Source organism: Aedes albopictus, chromosome 2, assembly GCF_035046485.1.
Source record: "Aedes albopictus strain Foshan chromosome 2, AalbF5, whole genome shotgun sequence".
Taxonomy (NCBI): domain Eukaryota; kingdom Metazoa; phylum Arthropoda; class Insecta; order Diptera; family Culicidae; genus Aedes; species Aedes albopictus.
This window is the reverse complement of record NC_085137.1, coordinates 515,330,826-515,356,633: the sequence shown is the minus strand read 5'-3', so window position 1 is coordinate 515,356,633 and position 25,808 is coordinate 515,330,826. Positions and strand designations below refer to the sequence as shown.

The following is a 25,808-nucleotide window of genomic DNA, read 5'->3' as shown; positions in this document are numbered from 1 at the left end:
CATCTGTTGCTGCATTCATAGCTTGTTTTGGTCTAGGAATTTCTAATTCTAAGGGGCATCTCGATTCGAGCAACAACACAAGACCGTCTACAATTTGATGTCCGTGTTAGGGGATGGCTTGCGTGTTTTGTACTGGATCACTCCTAAAATGTTTGGAGCACTACAAATGCACATTAAGATTCAGGGACAGATGTACAAACCTTAGTATAACATTCAAAATAAACTGACAAAATGTTCACAACAATTTACAAACGTAACACAGTCTGGCAGTGATTCGGCATTGATAACTAAGAACCATAGTTTATATTAGTCATCGCTATCCGACTGTATTTCCACTTTAATCTCTTCTGCTTCAAACATATCGTCATCCATTGAATTTCCGGCATTGTTTCCATTGCCCTGTGTACTCCTCTCAGCATGGATGGCATCTTTGATGTGCTTGTCAAGCAACTCACTAAAGTTAAATAAAATCAAATTATGCAATTACAATGCAACACGGATCTATCTGTGTAGAACTTACCGTGAACCAAATCTCTCCCGGCAAATGGAACACTCGATAGTCATTTTGGCTCGAATCTTTCTCATGTGCTCCATCAGTTGAGCCTTTGTCCTGAAAGCCTTGCGACATACGGTACACTTGAATGGATCTAGGGCATCTACTATGTCGTCAGATTTCTGCATATCTAACGGTGAACTAAAACAAGAGAAACGATTGATTGGGCGCATTTCAACAAGCGAAGTATTACTGTCCTTACCACTTTTCTATTCCCAACGTAGTTTGATTTTTGCCTTTATGTACGTTGAGGATGTGTTTTGACAAGTCTTTTTGAGAATGGTATATTAGAGGACATATTTTACATTCGAATGGAACGCCAGAAAGAAACTTATTCAACTCGGCCTCTCCTATCTCTTCAACAGATTGTGCACTGTACTTGTTATGAGTTTTCATATGAGCCTTCAACCGTTGCCTGGAATCAAAAAGGGTATATTTATGAAGTTCTCTAAATAATTAGCATAAAGTTTTTACTGTTCGGCAAACTCTTTGCTGCAAAGAGAGCACCGGTATTTGTCCGGTCCATGAGTCTTTATGTGTCCTTGAAGACTGTTATATCTTTTGTAGGCTCTAGGACATATGTTACATTTGAATGGAAGAGCTATATGCTTTTCGCCGTCTTCCGTTCCATTCGAAGAACTGTGAGTTGCCGAATGATCTCTTAAATCTCGACTAAAAGTGAGAGAAACTTTTTTTTTCTATGTCAATTTTACCAGACTTAATTTTTAGACTTACGACCGGACGAAGGCAGCATTGCAAATGGGACACACTTTTCTTTTCGGTTGGTGGATCTTCTTATGGTATCGTAGCGATATTTGGTTTTTTAATAATTTGAAACATACGTCACACCTGAATGGGTGATCAGAGTGCTGCTTAACTGCTTCAAATGTAGATTTGCTTTTGTGACTCTGCATATGCTTTTTTAAATTTTGACTGAAATGCACAAATAATATTGTAATATAACGGAAAAACGCCCCGTTTTCACTAACATCTTACCGCACTGCGTACGCTTTGTCGCAAATGACACATACGTGTTTCTTCGGCCCATGAGATATCTTATGTACTCGGAATGAGTTCATGTTTTTGAGCATTTTATGGCACACTTTACACTCGACTGGTTCTTCATCAATTTTGTTGTGTACCTTCATGTGATCTTTTAAATGGGAACTGAAAAGAAAACGTAATCTGATTACCTACGAGCGATAACAAAAGAAAATTGTACTAATGAAGTTCTTAAAACGATCAGAATGTATCATCAACGATATAACATTAGTTAGAGTTTTCAATCATTCTCTTAAATATTCTGAGAAAGTAAGTTGTTTTTTCATTCCCTAGTGTAAAATGTTCGATTAGGTAAAATTTGTAAATTCTGAAGCTATTGAATTGTTATAATAAATAGTAGAATCGCACAACTACCAATATATGTATTGGAGAGAACGTTCGGAACCACTTAACATATCATTTACCTCTTCACAAAGGCTTTCTCACACATGGTACACGCGTATTTCCTCGGCCCATGTATCACCATGTGGTACCTTAGCCTGTCCTTAAGATGTTTCGAGCCTTTTATCACCTTATGGCATACGTTGCACTGGATCGACTGCTCACCATGAGTTTCTTCTACAATCTTTGAACTTTCGAAATCCTCCGCAGTAGTTTCTGTTGGTTCTACCTTCACGACAGTGACATTACTATTCAACAGTTGTGTTTGAACCTCCAAGCATCGCAGGTGAAAATTCCGGAATTCTTCCAGTCGAATCCTGCACATGGCACAGCAAAACCGACGTATGCTGTCTTCATTTGAAATCTGAAAGCATTATCTATTAACGAACGGATTTAAATTTTAAAAAGTGACTATCCTATTTTACCTCAATAGACAAGTAATCCGATATCCACCGATGTAGATCTCCGTAGTTGAAAACATCGTCGACGCATTCCCTGCCTAAACACAGCCTACAAATCTGCTGTGAGTTTTCCATTGATCCAGGTTCCTTTTTTATTGCTTCTACTTTACCCAACTGATTTAGGGTAAATGTCGTGTCTCCATCACACACTATCATAGAACTTTCACTTCGCTGAACATGTTGTATTTCTACGCAGCGCTGCTGGTAGTCACAGAATTCCTCCAGTCGTTCTCGGCAATTCACGCATATCGAGTGACTTAAACAGTCGTTTGGATGAATCTGGAACATCAACTCATATTAGATAGTGTTAGCAGTATCAATTTATCCTCATTGCTAGCTATGACTGCACAACATTTTAAATACCCAGGTTATCGGTAATCCGGGAACCACAATCAAGTCCTGTGGCGACACTGTAACAGAACATCCCTTTCCATTATCCGCAAATACAGTAATCTTCCCCTTTGTATCATAGCATAGCATCATAGCATAATTCACTGCAAGGGCTTTCCGATCGGCAAATTCATCACTTCGTCCATGACGTCGCTCGAATTCTTCCAGCCAGCAGCTTCGTTTTTACAAAAATCATAGTGAAAACGTCCATCTGACCCTGAATTGATGCCACCTAAGCTGTCATAAGATTGAGGCAAACTTGCCAAGATGATGCATCCAACATTCTCGATTCTCTCAAACAGATCTTCAAATTCGACAAGATGCTGCCGCATGCAAGTTCTAAGTTTCGACAGCTTCTTGATTAGAGCAACTTTTTCAACCGACGAAACCTTAACGTAGGTCATACTTTTTCAGCAACACCCATGCTTCTCGTGCGGTGGCAGCATCCTTGATAATTCTTAATTGAATGTCCTCGATCTGAAATCTACTCGTTTGCAGCGCCATTCATACTTTATCGGCCACTGAGTCGTTCTCTCCTCATCTGGAGTTTCGGCCCATACATAGCTGCTCTCCTATTAACACCTGCCGATCTCGAATCGTCGAAGTTTCATAATTGTCGTAAGAAAGTCGCTTGATTACTAGCTTTGCGAAATCCATTTCTCCTCCTGAACGTATGCTCCCAACAAAAAATCTGCTCTTTTTCAAACGTTTATCACAACCTGTTGTAATCTACGAAGTAAAACCAGGTTTCGTTGAATTGGGAAGAACAAAAATGTTGTAATATGTTGCACTACGATTATTACAGGAATGACATCTGTTTGGAAAAATATCAAATATAAAAGCCCATCTCCACGCCTACTCTGTTTTCGCACTGCTGCTGAAGTTCTTGCTGGGTATTTAGATATGTTGATGACTAGTCTTTGTAAAAGTTGAAGAATAGTTACCACAATCGAAAGATATTCCGAAATCCACTGTTGAAGATCTGCCACCTGATCGAAAATGTCTTCAAGCCGCTCTCCGCCCAAACAAAGCCGACAATCCGTGTGGGAATCAGCGGCATCAGCTATGGAACCATTTGGAACAGATTGCTTCACGTCTGGGTCCATTTGTTTACACTTGTTTCAGTCTTAAAATGTTCAAAAGTGGACGATTCACTCACAAAATTATTGCTAAAAGCAAAAATTTGCAAAATTGGATCAGCTGTTTGTTAGTTGTTTACAAACATCAACCGGCGTTGTTTACAAAAAAGTGTGCTTGCCACCAATCTGCTCGAGCTTTAGGAAAAGGGTCCTCGCTTGGTAGGCATAGCAGCATATGACATAAAAATTAATATGAGATTTATTAACGAGCCTGTAAAAGACTAAAATATGAATAAATGAATGAATAAATTAATCTTATGTTATTCAGTATCTTAATTTCTATTTTATATAACTAATTTTGGTATCATAATATCCTGTCGTCAGTAGCAGTAGGCGTGCAGTATATTTGAATTTAAATATGTAAACCACAGCGACGCCTAAACCCATGACAGTAGGCGTAGTATAGATTTTAAATAAAATTTTCATTCCTAGTTGACCCGTCAACTGAAGTGTAGTTTTCTTTCTACGGCTCTTCCTAAAAGGTTATGGGCCGGGTGAAAAAGTAGGAAAAATGAAAGAAAAGTGAACATGGCATCGCCGGAAAATGCCGCGGAATCGGTAACCTCCAAGGAAACCCGAACGCAGTTCAAATTTCGTCAACGCTACCGTGCATCGAACGTTTGGCCGTGAAAACTGGACCACGTGGAAATTCGCGGTGGAGACATTTTTGGAACTCGAGGACCTTTGGGAAGCCGTGAACCCGATAGCCAACCCTGACGGAACATTCCCGGCAGTGGACGCACGTAAGGATAGGAACGCGCGTGCTAAAATAATCCTTCTAATCGACCCCGTCAATCACGTACACGTGAAGGACGCAAAAACGACCCGCGAGGTATGGGCGAAGCTTGAGGCGGCCTTGGAGGCGGCATTCGAGGACACCGGCCTGACCCGGCGTGTAGGACTCCTCAGGAAGCTCATCACCACCACGTTGGCCGCGTGTGACTCCATCTTTTCAACTGCCCACCAGCTCCGGGGTGCTGGATTCGACATATCGGAAGAATGGGTTGGAACGTTGTTGCTAGCCGGACTGCCGGAGGAGTAAAGACCGATGATTATGGCACTGGAAAGCTCTGGAACGGCGATCACCGGCGACAGCATAAAAACCAAATTTCTCCAGGAAGTACAGACGACGAGAGACAAGACAGCGTTTGTTGGCAAAAGGGCCCGCCGGCGAGAAAACCGCAAAGCGCACACGAGAATTCAGCCGAGCAGCCGAGGGGACCCAGGTGCTAGCGTTGCAAAAAGTTTGGACACATCGCCCGAGACTGTCAAGCGAACCAAGGGTCAGCGTTCAGTGCAGTTTTGTCGACGAACCATGGTGCAGATTCCACAGCGTGGAATTCGATTCAGGAGCGTCGGACCATTTCACCAACGACAAAAGTCTTCTGGTGAACGCCAGGGCAGCCAGCGGCACAGTTGTGGCAGCGGATAATGTTGCTATGAACATCGTAGCCACCGGTTTAGCGAAACTCTCCCGAAATTGCAAATTGCTCTCCCGAAAGCCCACCGATAGAAGTAAACGATGTGAAATTCATCCCGTCGATGTCGAATAACCTCTCGGTAAGTCAAATCGTTCGCCGCGGTCACATGGTGCAATTTTCTGCAAGCGGTGTGAAGGTGCTCGATCCGTCAGGCGTCGTCATAGCAACGGGTTGCCACGATGTGGAGAAAGGCCTGTTTCGATTCGATGAGAAAAAGTCGTCGTCGTCGTCGCTGGCATGCACTCCAAGTGGTATGGAAGTGTGGCACAGAAGAATGGGACATCTGAACACCGGCGGACTAAAGCAGCTGAAGGTTGGACTGACTTCTGGCATCCAGTTCAGCGAGGCAAAATGCGAAGATTGTGTCATCTGTGCGATGGGAAAACAGCCTCGTCTACCGTTTCCGAAGAAGGGACATCGAGCCAGCGAAGTGTTGGAGTTACACGGAACTACAAATGAACCTAAATTTAAGATGTTTTGACGCAATCCCGGTCTTCCGTGGAATTACTCAAATTTGCGTCAAACAGCGATAGTGGCGAGTGTGTAGTTCTCGTTTGAGAGCGGCAAAAAAATTAACCCAGTGGTAAGTTATTTTCACCCAACGGAGGCCTCAATTGACGCAAATTTGGGTTAACTCAAGAAAACCCAAATTTGGCTTCTTCCACGGAAGAGCAGCGGATGCGTCGGTGCTTCTCTCTTTGTTTTCGAAAACATTGCGGTGGGGCGAGGGAGAAAACAACCCAACTTTGAGTTAAAACTTTAAGCAGTTTAGTCAAATTTGAGTTTTTAAAACTTATTCTTTGGGTTATAATATTTTTCCGTGTAGTACATTCCGACATCTGTGGACCCATTGAGGAGTCCTCGTTGGGCGGTGTAGTCGGTATCACATATCCTTTACCGACGATAAGATGAGACGTATTTCCGTTTATTTCTTGGAGAAATCCGAGATGGAAGTTCTGCAAGCATTCGACCATTTCCGCACTCAGACTGAGCGTCAAACCGGGTGCAACTGAAGATTCTTCGAACGGACAATGGTGAGCAATACATTAATAAGTCTTTCCAGAAACGGTTGAAGGAACTGGGCATTCGACACCAGACGTCGACGGAGTATACCCCGCTACAAAAACGGTTTAGCGGAGCGCGTAAACCGGACAATTGTCGAGAGGGCTCGATGTTTGCTGTTTGAGGCGAATCTACCCAAGGCATTCTGGGCCGAAGCGGTGGCAGCTGCCACATACTTGGTGAACCGTTCCCCGACCAGGGGGCACAAGCAAACGCCGGAGTGGCCGCAAGCCGGATTTGGCACACATCCGTGTGTTCGGTGCCAAGGTCATGGCACACATCCCGAAGCAAAAGCGGCGCAAATTGGACGCCAAATCGAAGGAATCCGTTCTCGTGGGATTCGACGAAGACACGAAGGCATACCGCCTGTACGATCCTGTGTCTAGGAAGTGTCGTGACGTCGTCTTCATCAGTGAGCCGTCTCATGTGCCGTCACCAAGTCCGGCATCTGCTCCACTTAGGAAGCCTACACCAGTCCGTACGTTTGTGAAGCTTGACTTTGAAGAACCACCAGGTGAAGTCGTCGTCGTTCAGTCGCTCAAACCAGATGAGCGACCCCATCCGGAAGAGGTTCAGCCCGAAGATGACCAGTCGGTCGAGTCCGATGCTTCAAACTACTTCTCGCAAGCAGACACCAGCGAAGGCGATCTTTCGGATGAGGCATCCGGGGACGTGACAATCATTGCGCTCTCCCCGCAAAAATCTTCATATCCAGAGTCACAGGTGTTGAGGCGCAGCAGCAGGGAGCGCGTTTTCCCAGGCAAGTATCATGACTTTTATCTTCCGAACAAAGGCCTACCCTCCTACCAATTTCCAGAACAGCATCAGGATCGATCAACCGCCGGTACTTCACGAGTCGCATCGGTTCCCGCTGTGAGCCAGCAGCAAACGCAACAAGGAGCGTCGACCAGCAACTGTCTCGTGAGCAAGGGCTTGTAGGGTTTGTACTGGCATGCACTCTCTATGTTTACATTGAGTGTGTATGTGGTGCGAATTGAGCATTTACGAATGAGCGTGTAGAGTGACAGTCGCGATAAAAGTGGAGCGTCGTCGGCGGACGACGGACAGCGAACCTGTGGGAAGTCTGGTGAATCCGAACGACCGGAGAAAGCTTCTGAACTGGAGAGCTGGAGTTTGCCGTTGCAAGAGTTGCTTCCGGAAGTGGACCCTACAGGGCTGCGATGACCCCCGCAGTTTTACCGAAACGTTGCGATCCGCAGACGCTGACCACTGGAGAGCTGCAATGAAGGAAGAATATCGTGAGTTAATGCGAAACAACTCATGGGAACTAGTTGACTCGACACCCGGCAAGCGTGCAGTGGGCTGCAAATGGTTGTTCAAAACCAAACAGGACGAACAAGGAAATTTCAAACGGCATAAAGCAAGGATTGTAGCACAAGGCTTCACGCAAAAGTTTGGTGTCGATAACGACAAAGTTTTCGCGCCCGTGGCGAAGCAAATTACGTTTCGGGTTTCGCGTGCTGCTGACTGTCGCTGCCCGCAATAATTGGTTCGTGAAGCATGTGGATGTCAAGACGGCGTACCTAAATGGAGTGCTGGATGAAGTCATCTATATGCGCCAACCCGAGGGTTTCCATTCCGGAACAGAACACACCGTTTGTCGTCTGAAGAAGAGCCTATACGGCCTCAAGCAGTCCGAACGCATATTGAACAAGAATGTGGATTCCGTATTCAAAGCGATGGGGTTCGTCCAATCGAAAGCCGATCCGTGCCTATACATCCTCAATCCTCATATATATGGATGATATGATTGTCGCTACACAATCCGTGGAGGAGTTTCGTTCAATGTTGCGGCATCTTGAAGAGGAGTTCGCCATCAAGAACCTTGGCGATGTCCGACATTTCCTGGGGATGCAAGTTGAACGTTACGAGGATGGATTCAAGCTCAGCCAACAGGCGTACAACCAGAAGCTTCTCGGAAGGTTCAGCTTAGAGAATGCCAAACCGGCAAAGACCTACATACGCGTCCGGATATTGCGGTGAGCACCACAATCTTGGCGCAAAGGTTCAGTTGTCCAAATCAGCAAGACTGGAACGAAGCCAAGCGGGTGCTGAGGTATTTGGGAGCGACAAGTCACTTCAAACTAGCACTTGGATCTACCACCGCCGGTCTCTCGATGTATGCTGATGCAGACTGGGCCGAAGATCATCGAGATCGAAAATCGAAATCTGGGCATTTGATCATGTTCGGAGGAGGCGTCATTCAGTGGAGTTCCAGGAAGCAATCATGTGTGGCCTTAAGCTCTACCGAAGCTGAATTGGTCGCGCTCGCGGAAGGATGTCAGGAACTCATCTGGACGAAGCGTTTGCTGGAGGACGTTGGAGTTTCTTCTTCTGATCCCGTTGTCGTGTACGAAGACAATCAGAGCTGCATAAAATTGGTTGAGAGTGACCGTATGGATCGCAAAACGAAGCACATCGAAACCAGATTCTACTTCAAGGGTGTAGCCAGCTTTTCGGCCAGGGGGGGGGGGGGGGCGAGCACCCTTACACTGAAAACCACTTTGCAGTAACAAGGAGTTCAAATACTTCATCATTAAAAAAAATAAAAGTGAAGTATGAAATATGGGTGATTAACAGGAATGGTTCAATGGAAGAATCATATATGATTATAATCCTGAGGAATTTTTCAAGATATTGCTTGAGGAATTTCTTAACAAATGCCATCATGAATTTGAATTTATCCAGCAGATTCTCCAGAAATTTCTTTAATATTTTTCCAGGTTATTTTAATGTAGATATTCCAGCAGAAATTACCTTCGGAAAATTTGCAGTAATTCCGTTGGGAATACCTTCAGAAATTTCTGCAATAATTCCTCCAGAAGTTTTATTACGAATTTCACCATGCATTCTTTTGAGAATTTCCCCAGTAATTCTTTACAAATATCATTCTTAATTCCACCAGAAATCCGTTTGAGAAGCAGAAACAGAAACATACTTTAAGAATTTCTCCGGGAATTCTTTCAAAAATTCCAATCAAACTAAGTTTCTTTTCCTTGAGGAATAACCTAAGAAATTTTTGGAGAAATTTCTTCGAAAAATCCTTTAATGAATTCTTTCGGAATTACCGGGAAAAAAATCTTTGAAAATTTCTAAAGGAATTCCTTCGGAAATTCTTGGAGGAATATCTTTGGAAGTTGCTAGAGGAATGCTTTCGGAAATTTTTAAAGGAATCAATTGAAAAATATTTTCAGGAATTTATTTCGAAAATCCTTAAGAAATTCCACCGGAAATTCCTTGACAAATTCTTAGGAAATTTCTTGAGGAATTCCTTCATTTCTAAAGCTCCTTGAGAAATTCCATAAGACATTCCTTCGAGAGTTCTTCTACGATTTCCTTTAGAAGATTCTTCGGGAATTCCTTGAGGAATTTCCTTGAAATAGATTTAGAATATTCCTTAAGGAACTCCTTCGGAGTTTTCGTGAGGAATTCTTCCGAAAATTCCTTGAGGAATACCTTCAAAAATTCTTGGAGGAATTCATCCCGAAATTTCTGTGAGAATTCTTTCCCAAATTCAAAAATATTGGAAAAAATCCACTAAAAGTCTCATGAGATATCCCTTCTGAAATTCCATAAGGAATTTCTTTAAAAATCTTTCAAAACTTCCTTGAAAAAATATTTCGGAAATTCCTGAAGAAATGCTTTTTGTGATTTTTTATTTCCAAGAGAAACCCATTCGGAAATTATTTGAAGAATTCCTTTAAAAATGCCTTGATAAGGAAAATTCGGAAATTGTTAAAGGAGTACGTTTAGATTTTTTTTTTGACATATGTCTGAAATGTCTTATGGAAAACCTTCGGAAATTTCGTGAGAAATTGTTTGATAAGTTCGTTGAGGAATTTTTTCGGTTTTTTTATAAATCTTTACGAAATTCTTCAAGGAATTCCAGCGAAAGATCCTTGAGAAGTTTCTTCGGAAATTCCTCAAGAAATTCCTTCAAAAATGTATTGCGGAACCCCTACGAAAACTTGAGAAACCTCTTCAAACATTCCTTCAGAAACACGTTTGGGGATTATGTGAGAAAATCCTAAGGAAATTTTTTGAGGATAACCGTCAAAAATTTTTGGAGGAATTCATTCGGAAATTTTTGGAGGTATTTCAAGGCAATTCCATAAGAAATTTCTTTGGAAATTCCGGGAGGGATTTCTTTGGAAATTCGTAGAGGAATTCCTTCGGAAATTCAGGAGATCCTTTGAAAATTCCAGGAGAAATTCCTTTGAAAATTCCTGGAGGAATTCCTACAGAAATTCCTGGACAAACTCCTCCGGAAACTCATGAAAGAATTCTTCGGGAAAATCCTGGAGGAATTCCCTCGGAAATTCTTGGAGGAATTCCTTCGAGAATTCGTGGAGGATTTCCTTCGGGAATTTCTTCGGAAATTCCTGGAGGAGTTCCTTCGGAAATACCTGGAGAAATTCGTTCCTGAAATTTCTGGGGGAATTCCTTCGGAAGTTCATGGAGAGTTTCTCCAGGAATTTTCGAAGGAATTTCCAAAGAAATTCCTCTAGGAATTTCCATTGGAATTCCTCCGGGAATTTTTAAAGAAATTCCTCCAAGAATTTCCGAAGGAATTCCTCCAGAAATTTCCGAAATAATTGCGCCACAAATTTCAGAAGGAATGCATCCAAGAGATTCCGGAGGGATTTCTCCAGGATTTTTCCTAAGGATTTCCGAAAGAATTCCTGAAGGATTTTCCAAAGGAATTCCTCCATGAATCTTCAAACGAATTCGTCCAGCAATTTCCGAAGGAATTCCTTCCGGAATTTCCGAAAGAATTCCTCCAGGAATTTCTGAAGGAATTCCTAACGGATTTTTTAAAGGAATTCCTCCATGAATTTTCGAGGGAATTTCTCTCGGAATTTCCAAAAACAAAATCCAAAAAGACTTTCCGAAAAAATTTCTCCAGGAATTTCCGAAAGAATACCTCCAGGAATTCTCCAGTATAATTTCCGAAGAAATTATTCCAGCAATTTCTGAAGGAATTCCTCCTAGAATTTCCAAAGGAATTCGTCCAGTAATTTCCGAAGGAATTCCTCCAGGAATCATAAAAAGCATTCTTCTAAGAAGTTTAGAATGATTTTTTTTCCAGGAATGTCCTAAGGAATGCCTCCAAGGATTTTCTCTATAGATTTCTGAAACAATTTCTCCAGAAATTTCCGGAGGTATTCATCCACGATTTTTCGAGGGAACTCCCCAAGGAATTTCCGAAGGAATTCCTTCAGGAATTTCCGAAGGAATTCCTTCAGGAATTTCCGAAGGAACTCTTCCAGGAATTTGCGAAGGGATTCCTCCAAGAATTTTGGAAGGAATTCCTTCTGGATTTTTTTAAGGAATTCCTCCAGGATTTTTTGAAGGAATTGCTTCAGGAATTTCCGAAGCAATTCCTCTCGGAATTTCCGAAAGAATTCCTCCAGGAATTCCCTCTGGAATTTCCGAATGAATTCCTCCAGGAATCTCCAAAGGAATTCGTCCAGCAGTTTCCGAAGGAATTCCTCCCGGAATTTCTGAAAGAATGCCTCCAGAAATTTCCGAAAGTATTCATCCAAGATTTCTCGAAGGACGTCGCCAAGGAATTTTCCATGGAATTCCTTCAGTAATTTCCGAACGAAGTCCTTCAGGAATTTCCGATGGAATTTCTCCAGAAAATTCCGAAAGAATTCTTCCAGGATTTTGCGAAGGGATTCCTCCAAGACTTTTGGATGGAATTTCCAATGGAATTCGTCCAGCAATTTCCGAAGGAATTCCTCCCGAAATTTCTGAAAGAATTCCTCCAGGAATTTTTTGAAGGAATTTCTAATGGAATTTCCGAAAGAATTACTTCAGGATTTTCCGAAGAAATTCTGCTAGTAATTTCCGACGGTATTCCTCCAGGAATTTCCAAAAAAAATCTAAAAAGAATTTCCGAAAAAAATCCTCCAGGAATTTCCGAAGGAATTCCTCCAGGAATTTCCAAAAAAATTCGTCCAGCAATTTCCGAAGGAATTCCTCCAGTAATTGCCGAAGAAATTATTGCAGGAATTTCCGAAGGCATTCCTCCTGGAATTTCCAATGAAATTCGTCCAGCAAATTCCCGAAAAAATTCCTCCAGGAATTCATAAAGGAATTCCTCCTGAAATTCCAAAGGAATTCGTCCAGCAATTTCCGAAGGAATTCCTCCCGAAATTTCTGAAAGAATTCCTAGCGGAATTTCCGAAGGAATTCCTCCTGGAATTTCCGAAGGAATTCCTCCAGGAATTCCGCTAGGAATTTCCGAAGGAATTCCTGCAAGAATTTCCAAAAAAAACTCCAAAAAGTATTTCCGAAAAAAAATCCTCCACGACTTTCCTAAGGAATTCCTCCAGGAATTTTCAATGACAGTCGCCCAGCAATTTCCGAAGGAATTCCTCCAGGAATTTCCAAAAACATTCCTCCAGGAAGTTTGGAATTATTTTGTCAAGGAAGGAATTCACCTAAGGATTTCCTCACGAATTTCTCTATGGATTTCTGAAAAATTCCTCCAGGAATCTCCGAAGGTATTCATCCAAGATTTTCCCAAGAAACTGCCCAAGGAATTTCCGAAGGAATTCCTCCAGGAATTTCCGAAGGAATCCTTCAGGAATTTCCGAAGGAATTTCTTCAGGAATTTCCGAAGGAATTCCTTCAGGAATTTCCGATGGAATTCTTCCAGGAATTTGCGAAGGAATTCCTCCAGGAATTTTGGATGGAATTCTTTCAGGAATTTCCAAAGGAATTCCTCCAGGTATTTCCGAAGGAATACCCTCAGGAATTTTCGAAGATATTCCTCCAAGAATTTCCGAAGGAATTCCTGCATACATTAAAAAAAATACGAGGATGCAGGAGAATTTTATTTTTACTAGTCAAAAACAGCTCTGATCATCTAAGTTTTTCGATTAAGTTAGAATATAGTTGCTCGGTTGCCCCCCTGCCCCCCCCCCCCCCCTTGGCTACGCCCTTGTTCTACTTCGTTCGTGATCTACACCAACACCGTCAAATCGATTTGCAGTACTGTCCGTCAGAAGAGATGCTCGCCGACCTGTTGACCAAACCCGATGCAATGGTGCGTTTGGAGACCCTCCGGAAACAATGAAAATACGTATCTGTCAAAGGATGCAAATTCTTAGTGGAATTGAAAGGAACAATACTTAACCCAATTTTCTTTTTACCTACATATTCCATTAACACGCCCAGGTTCATCATCATACATTTATGATATTCAACTCGTCTCGTCTTAGAATATTCCTAGACATGTGGACCTAATTAAAGAGATAAACAAAAATCGATAAAGTTGACTCTTCAGGTATTTTGGTTAAGTTATTGTACCATCAAAAGACGGCAAAGCTTTTACGGGTTTCATCGAGTTTTTAGTTTTTTTCGGATTTTTTTTCTGAGATATTTTAGTTTGGGAAAACCAGTCTTAACCCTAGTCGTGCATTGAGGTCATTATGACCCAGACAGGCACGCTTAGCGTGGACTGCGTCAGCGGGTGAAGTTTAGCTAATGCATGAAGAAGGTTAAATTTTGTAGTAGCTATTTCTTTCTTGAAATTTAAAAATAACTGTGTTTAATGCTGTTTCTATTCGGCCTATTGCGGGGTAAATAGAAACAAGCAAACTTTTCTCAAATAAGTAAACAAAGTAAAACTCGGGTTTGAATCTTAGGTACATTAATTATAGAGGCAGACAGGACCCAAATTAAGACCCTTTATTGCGCACGGTTTCAGCAATACTTGTCTACGTATGCTGGAAGGTCATCAATCATCATCATCTGATTGAATTTCAACTTTAATCTCTTCTGCTTCAAACATATCATTTGAATCCATTGAACTTTCGGCATTGTTTCCAGTGTCCTGTGGTGTACTCCCCTCAGCATGTATGGCATCTTTGAAATGCTTTTCAAGCAAATCGCTAAAGTAAATAGACTCAAATTATACAACATTGGAAAACGAATTTACTGCATAGGTAGAACAACTTACCGTGAATAAAATCGCTCACTGCAAACGGAACACTTGAAAGCGATTTTGGCACGAATCTTTTTGATGTGCTTCACTAGTAGAGCCTTTTTCTTGTAAACCTTGCGACATACGGTACACTTGAATGAATATACGGCGTCTACTATGTCGTCAGATTTCCGTTTGTCCAACGGTGAACTAAGACAAGGGAAACAATAGATAGAACGCATTCCTACAAGCTAAGTATTACTACTATCCTTACCGCTGATCATTCTCCAATCCCAACGTAGTATGTTTTTTGAATTTATGTACGTTCCTCATATGTCTTAACAAATCGTGTTGAAAATGATATATTTTTGGGCACAATTCACATTCGTATGGATCACCAGAAAGAAGTTTATCCATATCTGCCTCATCCATCTCTTCAGATTGTAAACTGCGCTTTTTATGAGTTCTCATATGGACATTTAACCGTCGCCTAGAGAGAGAAAAAAGTGTATTAATACAATTTTCGAATAGTCACCATAAGGGTCTTACTTTACGGCAAACTGTTTGTTGCACAGGGAGCACGAATATTTATCCGGTTCGTGAAGCTTCATATGTTGTAGGAGACTCGTAGTTCTTTTATAAGCTTTAGGACATATGTTACATTTGAAAGGAAGAACTATATGGCTTTCGCCGTCTTCCATTCCGTTCGAAGAACTGTGAGTTGCCAAATGATCTTTTAAATCTCGACTAAAAATGAGAAAAACTTAACTTTTTTCTTGCTGTGCCCATTTTTCCAAACGTATATATACAGGGTGTTAGGTTCCTGAGTGCAAACTTTTGAAAGGGTGATAGAGGACCATAAATGGTGAAAAAAATTGTTCTACGCATATGGTCAAATCTCAACCGTTACGTAGTTATTGAACTCCCCATGTTTTTGACTCTTATTGCCTTAACTGGCTATAACTTTAAAATGGTCAAACTTATCGCACTTTTTTAACCCTTATTCGAAAGATTATTGAATTTTCTATCAAATGGCATCTTTGAACCGATCGGTTTAGTTAAATAACTAAGTTTTCTAGAGCAAATAGCCTAAAAGTTGTGTGTTTTAATTTGTTTTTGTCAATTATCTTTGAAAAATGCGTAATAATTTAAAATTCTTTATTTGGCAAAGTTGTGGCCCCTGTTTCACTCGACAATTCGTTCTTTAACATCAAACTTCTATCTCTTATCGTTTTCTTGCAATTTCGATTTAAACGTCGCATTTCAGATCAGAAATTTGCAATCGTCTTGGAAAACACTTTTTTGCGCACTGTGCCGCACATTCAAATCAAAATTGCAAGAAAACCATAAGAGTTAGAAGTTTTGTGTCAAAGAACAAATTGTAGAGTGGAACAGAGGCCACAACTTTGCCAAAGAAAGAATATTAATTTATTACGCATGTTTTAAAGATAATGGACATAAACAAATAAAAACACACTATTTTTAGCTATTTTGCTCTAGAAAACTTAGTTATTCAGCTAAACCAATCGGTTCAAAGATGCCATTTGATAGAAAATTCAATAATCTTTCGAATAAGGGTTAAAAAAGTGCGATAAGTTTGACCATTTTAAAGTTATAGCCAGTTAAGGCAATAAGAGTCAAAAACATGGGGAGTTCAATAACTACGTAACGGTTGAGATTTGACCATATGCGTAGAACAATTTTTTTCACCATTTATGGTCCTCTATCACCCTTTAAAAAGTTTGCACTCAGGAACCTAACACCCTGTATATATTTATAAGCTTATAAGCTTACCCCCGGATGAAGGCAGCGCTGCAAATGGAGCACACTTGACTTTTTGGTTCATGGTTTTTCTTATGGTAACGAAGCGATATTTGATTTTTTAATAATTTGAAACATACATCACACCTCAATGGATGATCAGAATGCCGCTCAATTGTCTCTATACTATTGTGAGTCTGCAAATGATTCCTCAAACTTTGACTGAAATGCACAATTATTATTACATGAAGGAATGGTCCCATTTTCAAAAAGTTCTTACCGTACTGCGAATGCTATGCCGCAAATGTGACACACGTGTTTCTTCGGCCCATGATACTTGTTATGTACTCGCAATGTACTCATATTTTTGAACATTTTATGGCACACTCCACACTCGACTGGTCCTTTGTCAATTTTGTTGTGTACTTTCATGTGATCTTTTAAGTGAAAACTGTAATTGAAAAGAATCTGAGTATTTACAAATTTTTACAATAAAAACCTGTAAAATCTATCAAAATGTGTTTGAGGATTAACAATCGCACAACAACTACCGCTATATCAGAGAGAACGTTTGGAATCACTCAACATATCATTTACCTCCTCGCGAATGCTTTCTCACAAATGCTGCACGCGTATTTCTTCGGGCCATGCATCACCATGTGATTCGTTAGCTTGTCCTTAAGACGCTTCGTGCCTTTTATCACCTTATGGCATACTTTGCACTGGATCGACTGTTCACCATGAGTTTCTTCTACAATCTGTGAACTTTCAAAATCCTCCGCAGTATTTTCTGCCGGTCCTACCTTCACGACAGTGACCTCGCTATTCAGCAGTTGTGTTTGAACCTCTAGGCATCGCAGGTGAAAGTTCCGAAATTCTTCCAATCGAATCTTGCAGATGGCACAGCAAAACCGATTTGTGCTGTCTTCATTGGATATCTGAAAGCTTTATCTATTAACGAAACGATTTAAATTTCAAAAAGTGACTATCCTATACTACCTCAATCGACAAGTAATCCGATATCCACCGATGTAGGTCTCCGTAGTTGAACACATCGTCGACACATTCCCTGCTTGAACAAAGCCGACAAGTCTGAAGTGAGTGGTCCTGTAAACCTGGTTCTTGTTTTATTGCTTCTTCTGATCCCATCTGCTCCAGAGTAGATTTTGTGTCTACATTCCGCACCATCACGGAACTTTCGCTCTGCATAACGTTTTGCATTTTTACGCAGCGCTGCTGATAGTCTCGGAATTCCTCCAATCGTGCTCGACAATTCACGCAAATCGAGTGACTTAAATGGTCGTTCGGGTGAATCTGGAACATCAACCATATTTTTAAACAATTTATCATCGTTAACTGCAACTTTGTACAAATTAAAGAATACTTACCACAATGGAAATATAATCCGAAATCCACCGATGGAGATCTCCCAGCTGATCGAGGATGTCCTCTTCGCCCAAACACAGTCGACAAACCGGGCGGGAATCTATCGATCCTTCTACGACAATATCCATTTGTTTGTACTTGATTTAGTCACAAAATGATCAAAAAAGGACGATTTATTCAGAAAATTATGCTAAAGGCAAAAAAATGGTAAAATTAGAACAGCTGTTTACTTGTTTACAAATACTGCGGTAAAATAGAAAAAATCCAACGGGGTTGCGGTAGAGTCAGTCTAGTTAGAGTCTGGCGGACTGTCACTTTCGATCGGAGCCAATCGAGCATGACGTCACGGTGTAGCATTTATCGGTGAGGACACTATGACGTCATGCTCGATTGGCTCCGGTCGAAAGTGACAGTCCGCCAGACTCTAATTATAGGGACTCTAGATTTCTCTGCACGCTCGTTGAAAACTACTCAAAAGTGAGTCGTTTTCGACTCACTTTTAAACTTTTGCGATAACTGTCAAAAGTGAGTAACATAAATTTAATGAAGAGAGTAGCTTTCTACTCTCATGGGGAAAATCTGTGCTTTACTCACTTATGAGTATCGGCTGAAAAAACGAACTCAGTCCTAACCGTTAGAAAACTTGTGAAAACATGCTAAGTCTGACCAGAAAAAGGACTTGTCGTTCCGTGGTCGTTCCTTACAAGTAAAGTTCAGTGCTTTTGCTGTAATTTCATTCTGAAAGAGTTTTAAAATAGTATACGGTAAGCTTTTGGACAACATTCTTGTGAAATAAACAGGTAATTATACTGATATTTATATTTTTCAGATACTTTTGAAAGAGCATTTTGCACTTTGCATCGGTAACATGCTTATATAAAGAAAACGACTAGGTTAAGCTGTCCAACGGAAGAGCATACAGAATCAGCCTCGAGTCCCCGTCGATATCCCTCTAGAACTAACAAAATCGAAGCCAAGTTGGAGCAACGGATGAAACCAAGACGACCAAATGAGCCACACAGACAACGATTACATACATCCATCGGTTTTCCGCTTTTAATTATGTTTTATATTTGTAAATCAAATTATGTTGATAGTAATTAAGAAATAAAGAAATCTAGATTGAGTTTAAATAAGGGCGAAAGTAACATGAGAGAGTTCTCTTCATCGACTCTCTCTTCTGCAAATTAAAGTGACAAGATGCAAGTTTGGTTGAACTTTTTTATTATAAATCGCTAGGTTGCGATGCAATCTAGCGTTTAAATGTAAAAAAGTTCGATTGAATTTGCATCTTGTCACTTTAATTTGCAGAAGAGAGAGTCGATGAAGAGAACTCTCTCATGTTACTTTCGCCCTTATTTAAACTCAATCTAGAAATAATCATGTAGTTAAATTGTTCGTTTATTGAATTAAATAAATTATAACATCATTTTTTTAAGAATATAAAATTGCAAAAGTGAGTTATACCTACTCTCTTTTGGTTTTTATTGAAATTATCAAAATGAGTTGAAAACTACTCTAATTTTTCCAAATCTTGCGGTTACTCAAAAGTGAGTAACTTGATTTTACTCTAAAATGAGCTGTTCCACTTTGTACCAAAGTGAGTGGAAAACGACTCATTTTTGAGTAGTTTTCATCGAGCGTGTGGATAAGCTAAGCAAATATTAACCGGTGCTGTTTACAAAAAAAAAGTGCACTTGCATTTTGGAGTCGAGCACCGATGCACCGATCTGCTCGAGCTTTAGCAAAGGGCTCTCGCCTGATAGGCATAGTAACATTTGACATACAGCACCCGTCCGCTCGTTGCAAACCCATTGACAGAGAATAAGGCTATCCATGAGACAGATGCGATCAGCTGATTTCTTTTGTTTACCATGTATTTTTGACATACGATGATCGGGGTGACAGTTGAACACAAAGGAATTTGTTAAGCATCGACTACACTTGACGAAACTTTGGTAAGTTGTACTCACACTATGTTTACATTTTTGGCTGTCACCCCCATCGCGAAAAGTCGTCATGGATTGCCTTATAGGCCTTTTCATGTGACAGATCCGTGCATGCATTTGTTTACAAAGCTTGAACAACAGCTGCTAACAAGAACGTGTCATCTTCATAGAAGAACTGTCAAACGCCCGAACAATCAGCTGATTTAAGACGTCAAATGAAAAGGCCCATAACATCATTTGTATTTATTACTAGAGCACCATAGGACCATAGGAACTCAAACTCAAGCTGCGTTTTCGTAGAACGACATTTTGTCTTACTGTAGGCCCTACTAGGTATAACAAACACCCGGATTGAAGGATGTCTACTTAAATACTTACCAATTGTCAAGGTTGGTAGTCCTGAATTTATATTGTTAAGGATTATTTGACAGCTGAAAACTCAGCCCAGTTAGTGAAAGTCTTTCACTAACTGGGCTAAGAGCTTAGTGCAACGAGCGAAAGTTGACTGTATTTGTACAGCAATTGGGTTGTTTAATGAATAAAATATTGCTATTTTCCATAGCCTAATCGATAGAGATTTTTACTGAGTATAACGTGATTTTATTGGATTCCAATAGCTTTGATTTGATGGTTAAAATAACAAAACAGTTTAAATTTTCGTGGATAGAATGACAGTTCAATCGATAAAATGACAGTTCGACCCGAACAAAACATTTTCCCCATACAAACTTTAAATGCATTTTAAAAATTATAAAATTTTGGATTTCGACTAATTTTTGGGTGGAGAATCTAATTATAAAATAATTCGGATACAGCGGCCGTTCGTTCGTTGCAAAATGTTTACTTTGCAACGAGCGAATGCCATTCGCTGATTGTAACGTCACTTTGACACTAAAGTGCATCGAAATGCACTGACAGCACAGAGAACAGGCATTTAAGCTCGAAGAAAAATACGTCGGAATCGTGTGTAAACGATTTAAGTGTACCTCAACGCCACCAACGGAGACTGCCCCACATATAAAGTCGATTTGACCTTTGACCACACGATGGCAGTGTTCATCGTTAAAATACACTAGCCCACAAAGCGACACGAGCGCCAAACGGCCAAAAACGGCGAGCACTGGAAACAAATTTGACATCACAACAATGTAAGTGATGGGACGCTAGCGCCACGCAACGGGAGCATAACCACATACTCTGATATGACCGTTAAAAAGTTTTACACAATGCAGAAAGCGAAGATAGACGTCTGTTCTCTGTGCTGACAGCATGACTGACAGCACGAATCTGACACTTGATGGCTTTTTTATTTGCAATTAGCGAACTTGCAACTAAAATGTGTTGCAACGAGCGGGTTTGCAACGAGCGAACGGCCGCTGTACCACCGACGAACCGACGTGACAGCTAGAACAAATAAATTCAAATTTGTTGTCCCCGACGCCATGGTGAAAAATAGCCAAACACTACCGCCACCCCTATAACGATTCGCGATGGTTCGATAGCTGGATCCCAAACCCCCGTGTGTTGATATAGGAAAAGGTTCGCGTCTGCGCTGATTTGACAGAAGCGTTCGCTCGCTTCGCTGGTCGACCGTTAAATTTGGGGGGACAGTTTTGAAACACCACTGTCACGTCGGTTCGTCGGTGGCTGTACCCCTAAAGAACCCAATTTATGAAATTGTAAATGTTTCTTTCCAAAACTTATTAACATTTATTTCATTTTGTGCAACTGCTCAAGATAAATTACCGGTAATCCAGGAGAAAATCTTCAATTGACTTCTAGAGGGCCGAATAAAAAATACAGTAGAAAAACCGAATGTTGTATTGTAACAGTACTATTTAGAACCATATTTTTACAATATACACCACTGTAAAAATAAAAATACAAAAACAATGTAATGTTATGTAGACACCATACAGTGAATTGTAAATAAGATTTTTACAATATATTATACAGGTTGTTAAGTATCGTAACAATATAAAAAAATATTTTTCTCCATATATATTTTTTTACAAAACCATACATTTTATTGTAAATAAATTGTTCTAAAGCACTGATACGTGGGTTTAAATATACCATATATTGTATGGTAAATGTATAGTTTTAAACAATAAAATGTACCGTAAATATATTGTTTGTAATTGTAATCTCACTACTGTTTATACATTTAATCAAATAGTTTTGGAATGGTTCTCTTTTGTTATGTTGTACAGTCATGACTCGCTGGTTGGGGGCTTAATAGTTGGGTGGCTTTTTAGTTGGGGCCCCGTTAGTTGAGCTGTCAGCCAACTAAAAAGTACCTGGATGTCATAATTCAATGTCAAACTGAAAATGACAACCAATCTGTAATTCCGAGGAGCGAGCCAATGAGTTTTTGGTTGCTTAAACTTTACTGATAATCGAGAAGAATTTCTATTTCATATTTCTTAAAAGAAAAAGTATTTGTACAATTACTTCGAAACAAATGCAAAACATCGGCAATCTTTATTTTGTCGATCATTGAAAGTGTTTTGTGCTTGCTTTTGGTCCGGGTGGTTTCATAAACATCTATATTTTCACTTCACCGACTGAAAATGGGTGAAAATAATTATTTCTCGCATTGGCCATATATGTATCTTGCAAAACGTATCAGTTTTGCTCTAAATGTAAAACAAATTGAAAATTTTTCCTTTTTGCTTCTAACCCAAACATGATTTAAAAAACACAATGCGCACGCCCCTTGTGCTGCTGTCACTTCACCCAACTAGCGAATCGAATTCGTTGGTTGGGTGGAGGTTGTGGCTCAACGAGCGGGTTCCGACTGTATTGTTTTACATTACATAAACCATAGAATGTTATATCTTAGGATTACTACCCGCATAATCACGAACTGTTAATGTAACGTATCTCATACTGTGGATGACCATAAGCAATTGTCTTTTAACCAATTCTCAGACTGTCCGAGATAACAGTAAGATAATCATTCTATGTATAGATTTGCCAGTTTGAGAAATGGTAAGCCGGCAATTTACAGTATGTAGAATAGGCGGTTAAGATTGGTTACCATAAAAAATCTCTCGTTTTTTCGAACAAATTTTTCGCAATACAGTAAAGGATACGGTCTATATATTATCCAGTTTTTCGTACAATTCACTGCACAGCATATGTTTAGAGAATAGTTGAACCATAAATTTGGAAGAAAAGTGAATGATGTTTGTGATACTGGTGATTTATGGTTAATTATTGCATCTTTCTTTGCTCTTTAGATTATCGTGCAAATGTTCAATCATTCAAAATATTTGTTCACACGTCAAACACCAAATGAAGTAGCATGTAAACTAACCGATTATTCAATGCACCACTCAAAAGGTGTAACCGGCGCTGAAACATTTTAGCAGCGAAACGAACCAATGTATGCTAAAACTGGTGGGAACATATTGTGGTGGGACAAAACATTTTTGCAGGGGGTCGAATACGGTGCAAAAGATGCAATACTGTAGAATACCTGTAAACCGTATTGTACATATTTAGTTATGTATACTATTTGGTACTGTTCTTTTGTATTAATAATAAAAGAAAATTGTTCCCTATTGAATAAGAATTAATGAAACAAGTAAATACGTTTAGAAATATTTTACTTCAAGTACAATAACTCAAAAAAAATCCATGGCATATTTTAATTTTCCGACTCCACCACCCCTCACCATTTAGAACCCCTCTCTCCCCGTCAGAGTGTGTCGTACTGGATGGATATTTCACCTGATTGCAGTCATTAAACACTAATTCTAATGTAATTTAAATCCCCTCCGACTTCCGCTGAACCGTTCCTGGATCCAGATGTATGGGCTGGCTGCTGCTACTTAAGCCGATCAGTTTTCCAAATCGCGGTACTGATATGCACTTCGCCCGTTTACCTCAATCATGGATCTCTCTTCGGAGCTTGATAGCCAGTTCCTCTTGATTGTTTCCGTACACTCCAGCAGCATTCTTCCGGAGGCCGCCCCAGTAATATCTCAACAAAACTCGCTAGCCTTAGGTTTTCCAATGGATAGAAGTGCTGGAATCGTTTGGCGTTTTCCTCAAGCGGCTGCAGGGAACGAGATGATATTAAGTTTTTGCGACCTGAAACCTGTAAAGAAAATACCACACGGGAAATCAGTTCAAAATCATCCAGTTGAGAAACGAAAACTTACCTTCGATTCTACTCCAGGTCAAGGCAGCATTGTAGATCGACTCCGCTTCCGATAAAGTGCTGTTACGGCGGAATATGTCCCCTTTTCAGTCGGATTGGCCAACCGATTACCGGTCATGGTTACGAAATCTGTTTTTTTTTGCTTTTTTTCATTAACAGTTTGGCACTTTGCAAAGAAAAACAAACATTGATGCCTCTCATCAATACAAATATGTACAACTGTTTGTCAAAGTGTTGAGAAAAAGTAATGAATAGTGAGATGTATAGATGTATGTATACTGCGTTAATAGAGTAGCTAACCATTTGACAGAATGTGGTGATATATTGCCACCATTGTGTAGGAATTTGCACCTCCATATAATTCGACAATGCCTGAATAGTATGATATAGTGTTACTGCTTGACATGGACTACAAAATCTGTCATTTATAGTATCTGGTAATCTGTTCCTTATTGTTCAACATACAATTAGCTGTTTGAGATAAAGTTACCTTGACGGATGAAATGAACTTACTGTTTGGACATTATGACAAAGGGTATTTTGCTATTCGGGTAGTTTTATTCGAATGCGCTTTGGGAATTCTCCAGAGCGTTTTGGATAACCCAGCATATATAGGATCGCTAACGTCTAAGTCTGACTAGTCTCTGATTGCATTAACAGTTGAAGCTCAGACTTCCATGCCCCACCAGCCGGATAACCGGGTTTTGCAAACTACACACTAAGATTCAGATGTTCCAGCTCAGTAATTTTATCACTGAATTCAGTATTTTTTCCATCTTTTTACTGAGTTTTCAACAGCAGATTTATCTCGGTACACTCGGTAATCGTATTTACCGTTCACCAGTAACGATATTTACCGTGTATCAGTAACTTTTGACAGTTTATTATCTGAGCTCGGTAACTCATTTACAGAATATCCGCAAAAGAAACAACCGAGTGTACCGAGTTAAATCTGCTGTTGAGAACTCAGTAAAAAGATGCGGAAAATACCGAGCTGATCTTAGTGTGTAAGCATTATTTGTGGCAACACTTTGAGCAGCATGATGGAACTATGCCGAGCGTGCTAAGTGTTATTAGGCCACTAATGTAGTTGCATGAAGTGGGTGACGAGATACATAAGTATCATTGCAGTGTGCTTAACCGTTATTGCAATATTGAGGCTCCAGTTTGACTAAAGTTAGATATACAAAACAACTCATGAGAAAACTGTCAAGTTCGATTCAAATATAAGTTAGGTTAAAAAAGAGCCCGTAGAGAAACCTATATTAGAAGCGAGATTAGAAGTCATTTAAGTGTTCAGTCCAGTCCATATGTTAAAGATAGCTCTACGTCAAAGATAAAGTTCGTCAATCACATTTGATTCGGTTGTGGTTGAAGGCAAGTTCACATGAGAGAAGAGGAGAAAACTCCCCTAAATGCAAATACAGAAAGTTGAAATCCCACTGATTTAAGGTAATCTGACCTGCGTCTTTCCGGGTTGACCTACATTCGTATTCCTCTCATCGCACTCTATATACCTAGCCCGCCATATCGCTTGGATCTGCAGTTCTTAAAACATCTGGTTTACCACTAATTTAAACATTTTGTTGACTTTAAATTTGTGTTTCAACTTATTCACTTTTTTTTCTTTCTTTTCCTTTGCATCGAAAAAGTCACAAGCATCAACAAAACAAAGCACGGAAAAATCTAAAACTGAATAAATAATTAAAATGGATGGAAAAATAATGTTTCGAAAAAGTGAATGGTTCAAACGTAAGAAATACAGTATAATATTGCGCATTTTCCACCCCACTGGACCCATTTCGCAGTTAGTACACTGAGAGGAAATTTCATTTTGAATTCACTGGAAAAAGTCAAGTAACCGTTCAAAAAACAATTTTTCAGTGAGTTCACATGAGTTAAGTGAAACCCGCTTGAAAGTATAGTGAATCTCCAATGGAAAGTTATTGGAAATTTCGCACTGCATCGTATTATAAATTGTATATGGTTTTCAAGTGTATTTTACTGCAGTCGATAGTATGCAAAATAGAAGCATGTAGTTGTCAGCCATCACTA

General features: G+C 40.1%; 3 protein-coding genes across 3 annotated transcripts in view; all 3 read right to left on the bottom strand.

Annotated features, from left to right (window-relative positions):
• LOC134288750 (uncharacterized) overlaps positions 1-25,808 on the bottom strand; it is a 126,066-nt gene that overhangs the window by 34,312 nt on the left and 65,946 nt on the right. The window lies entirely within an intron of this gene.
• On the bottom strand, positions 7-4,116 carry LOC109409707 (zinc finger protein 878). The gene is made up of 9 exons (XM_019683187.3): positions 3,792-4,116; positions 2,422-2,736; positions 2,020-2,360; positions 1,550-1,720; positions 1,289-1,486; positions 1,028-1,225; positions 756-968; positions 521-694; positions 7-454 (listed from the first exon to the last, which is right to left on the bottom strand). The coding sequence occupies exons 1-9, from the start codon at positions 3,951-3,953 to the stop codon at positions 307-309; spliced, it is 1,920 nt and encodes a 639-aa protein (XP_019538732.2). The 5' UTR covers positions 3,954-4,116; the 3' UTR covers positions 7-306.
• Positions 13,056-17,889, bottom strand: LOC134283912 (zinc finger protein 615-like). The gene is made up of 9 exons (XM_019683190.3): positions 17,636-17,889; positions 17,247-17,561; positions 16,845-17,185; positions 16,528-16,698; positions 16,281-16,469; positions 15,036-15,233; positions 14,761-14,976; positions 14,523-14,696; positions 13,056-14,454 (listed from the first exon to the last, which is right to left on the bottom strand). The coding sequence occupies exons 1-9, from the start codon at positions 17,759-17,761 to the stop codon at positions 14,301-14,303; spliced, it is 1,884 nt and encodes a 627-aa protein (XP_019538735.2). The 5' UTR covers positions 17,762-17,889; the 3' UTR covers positions 13,056-14,300.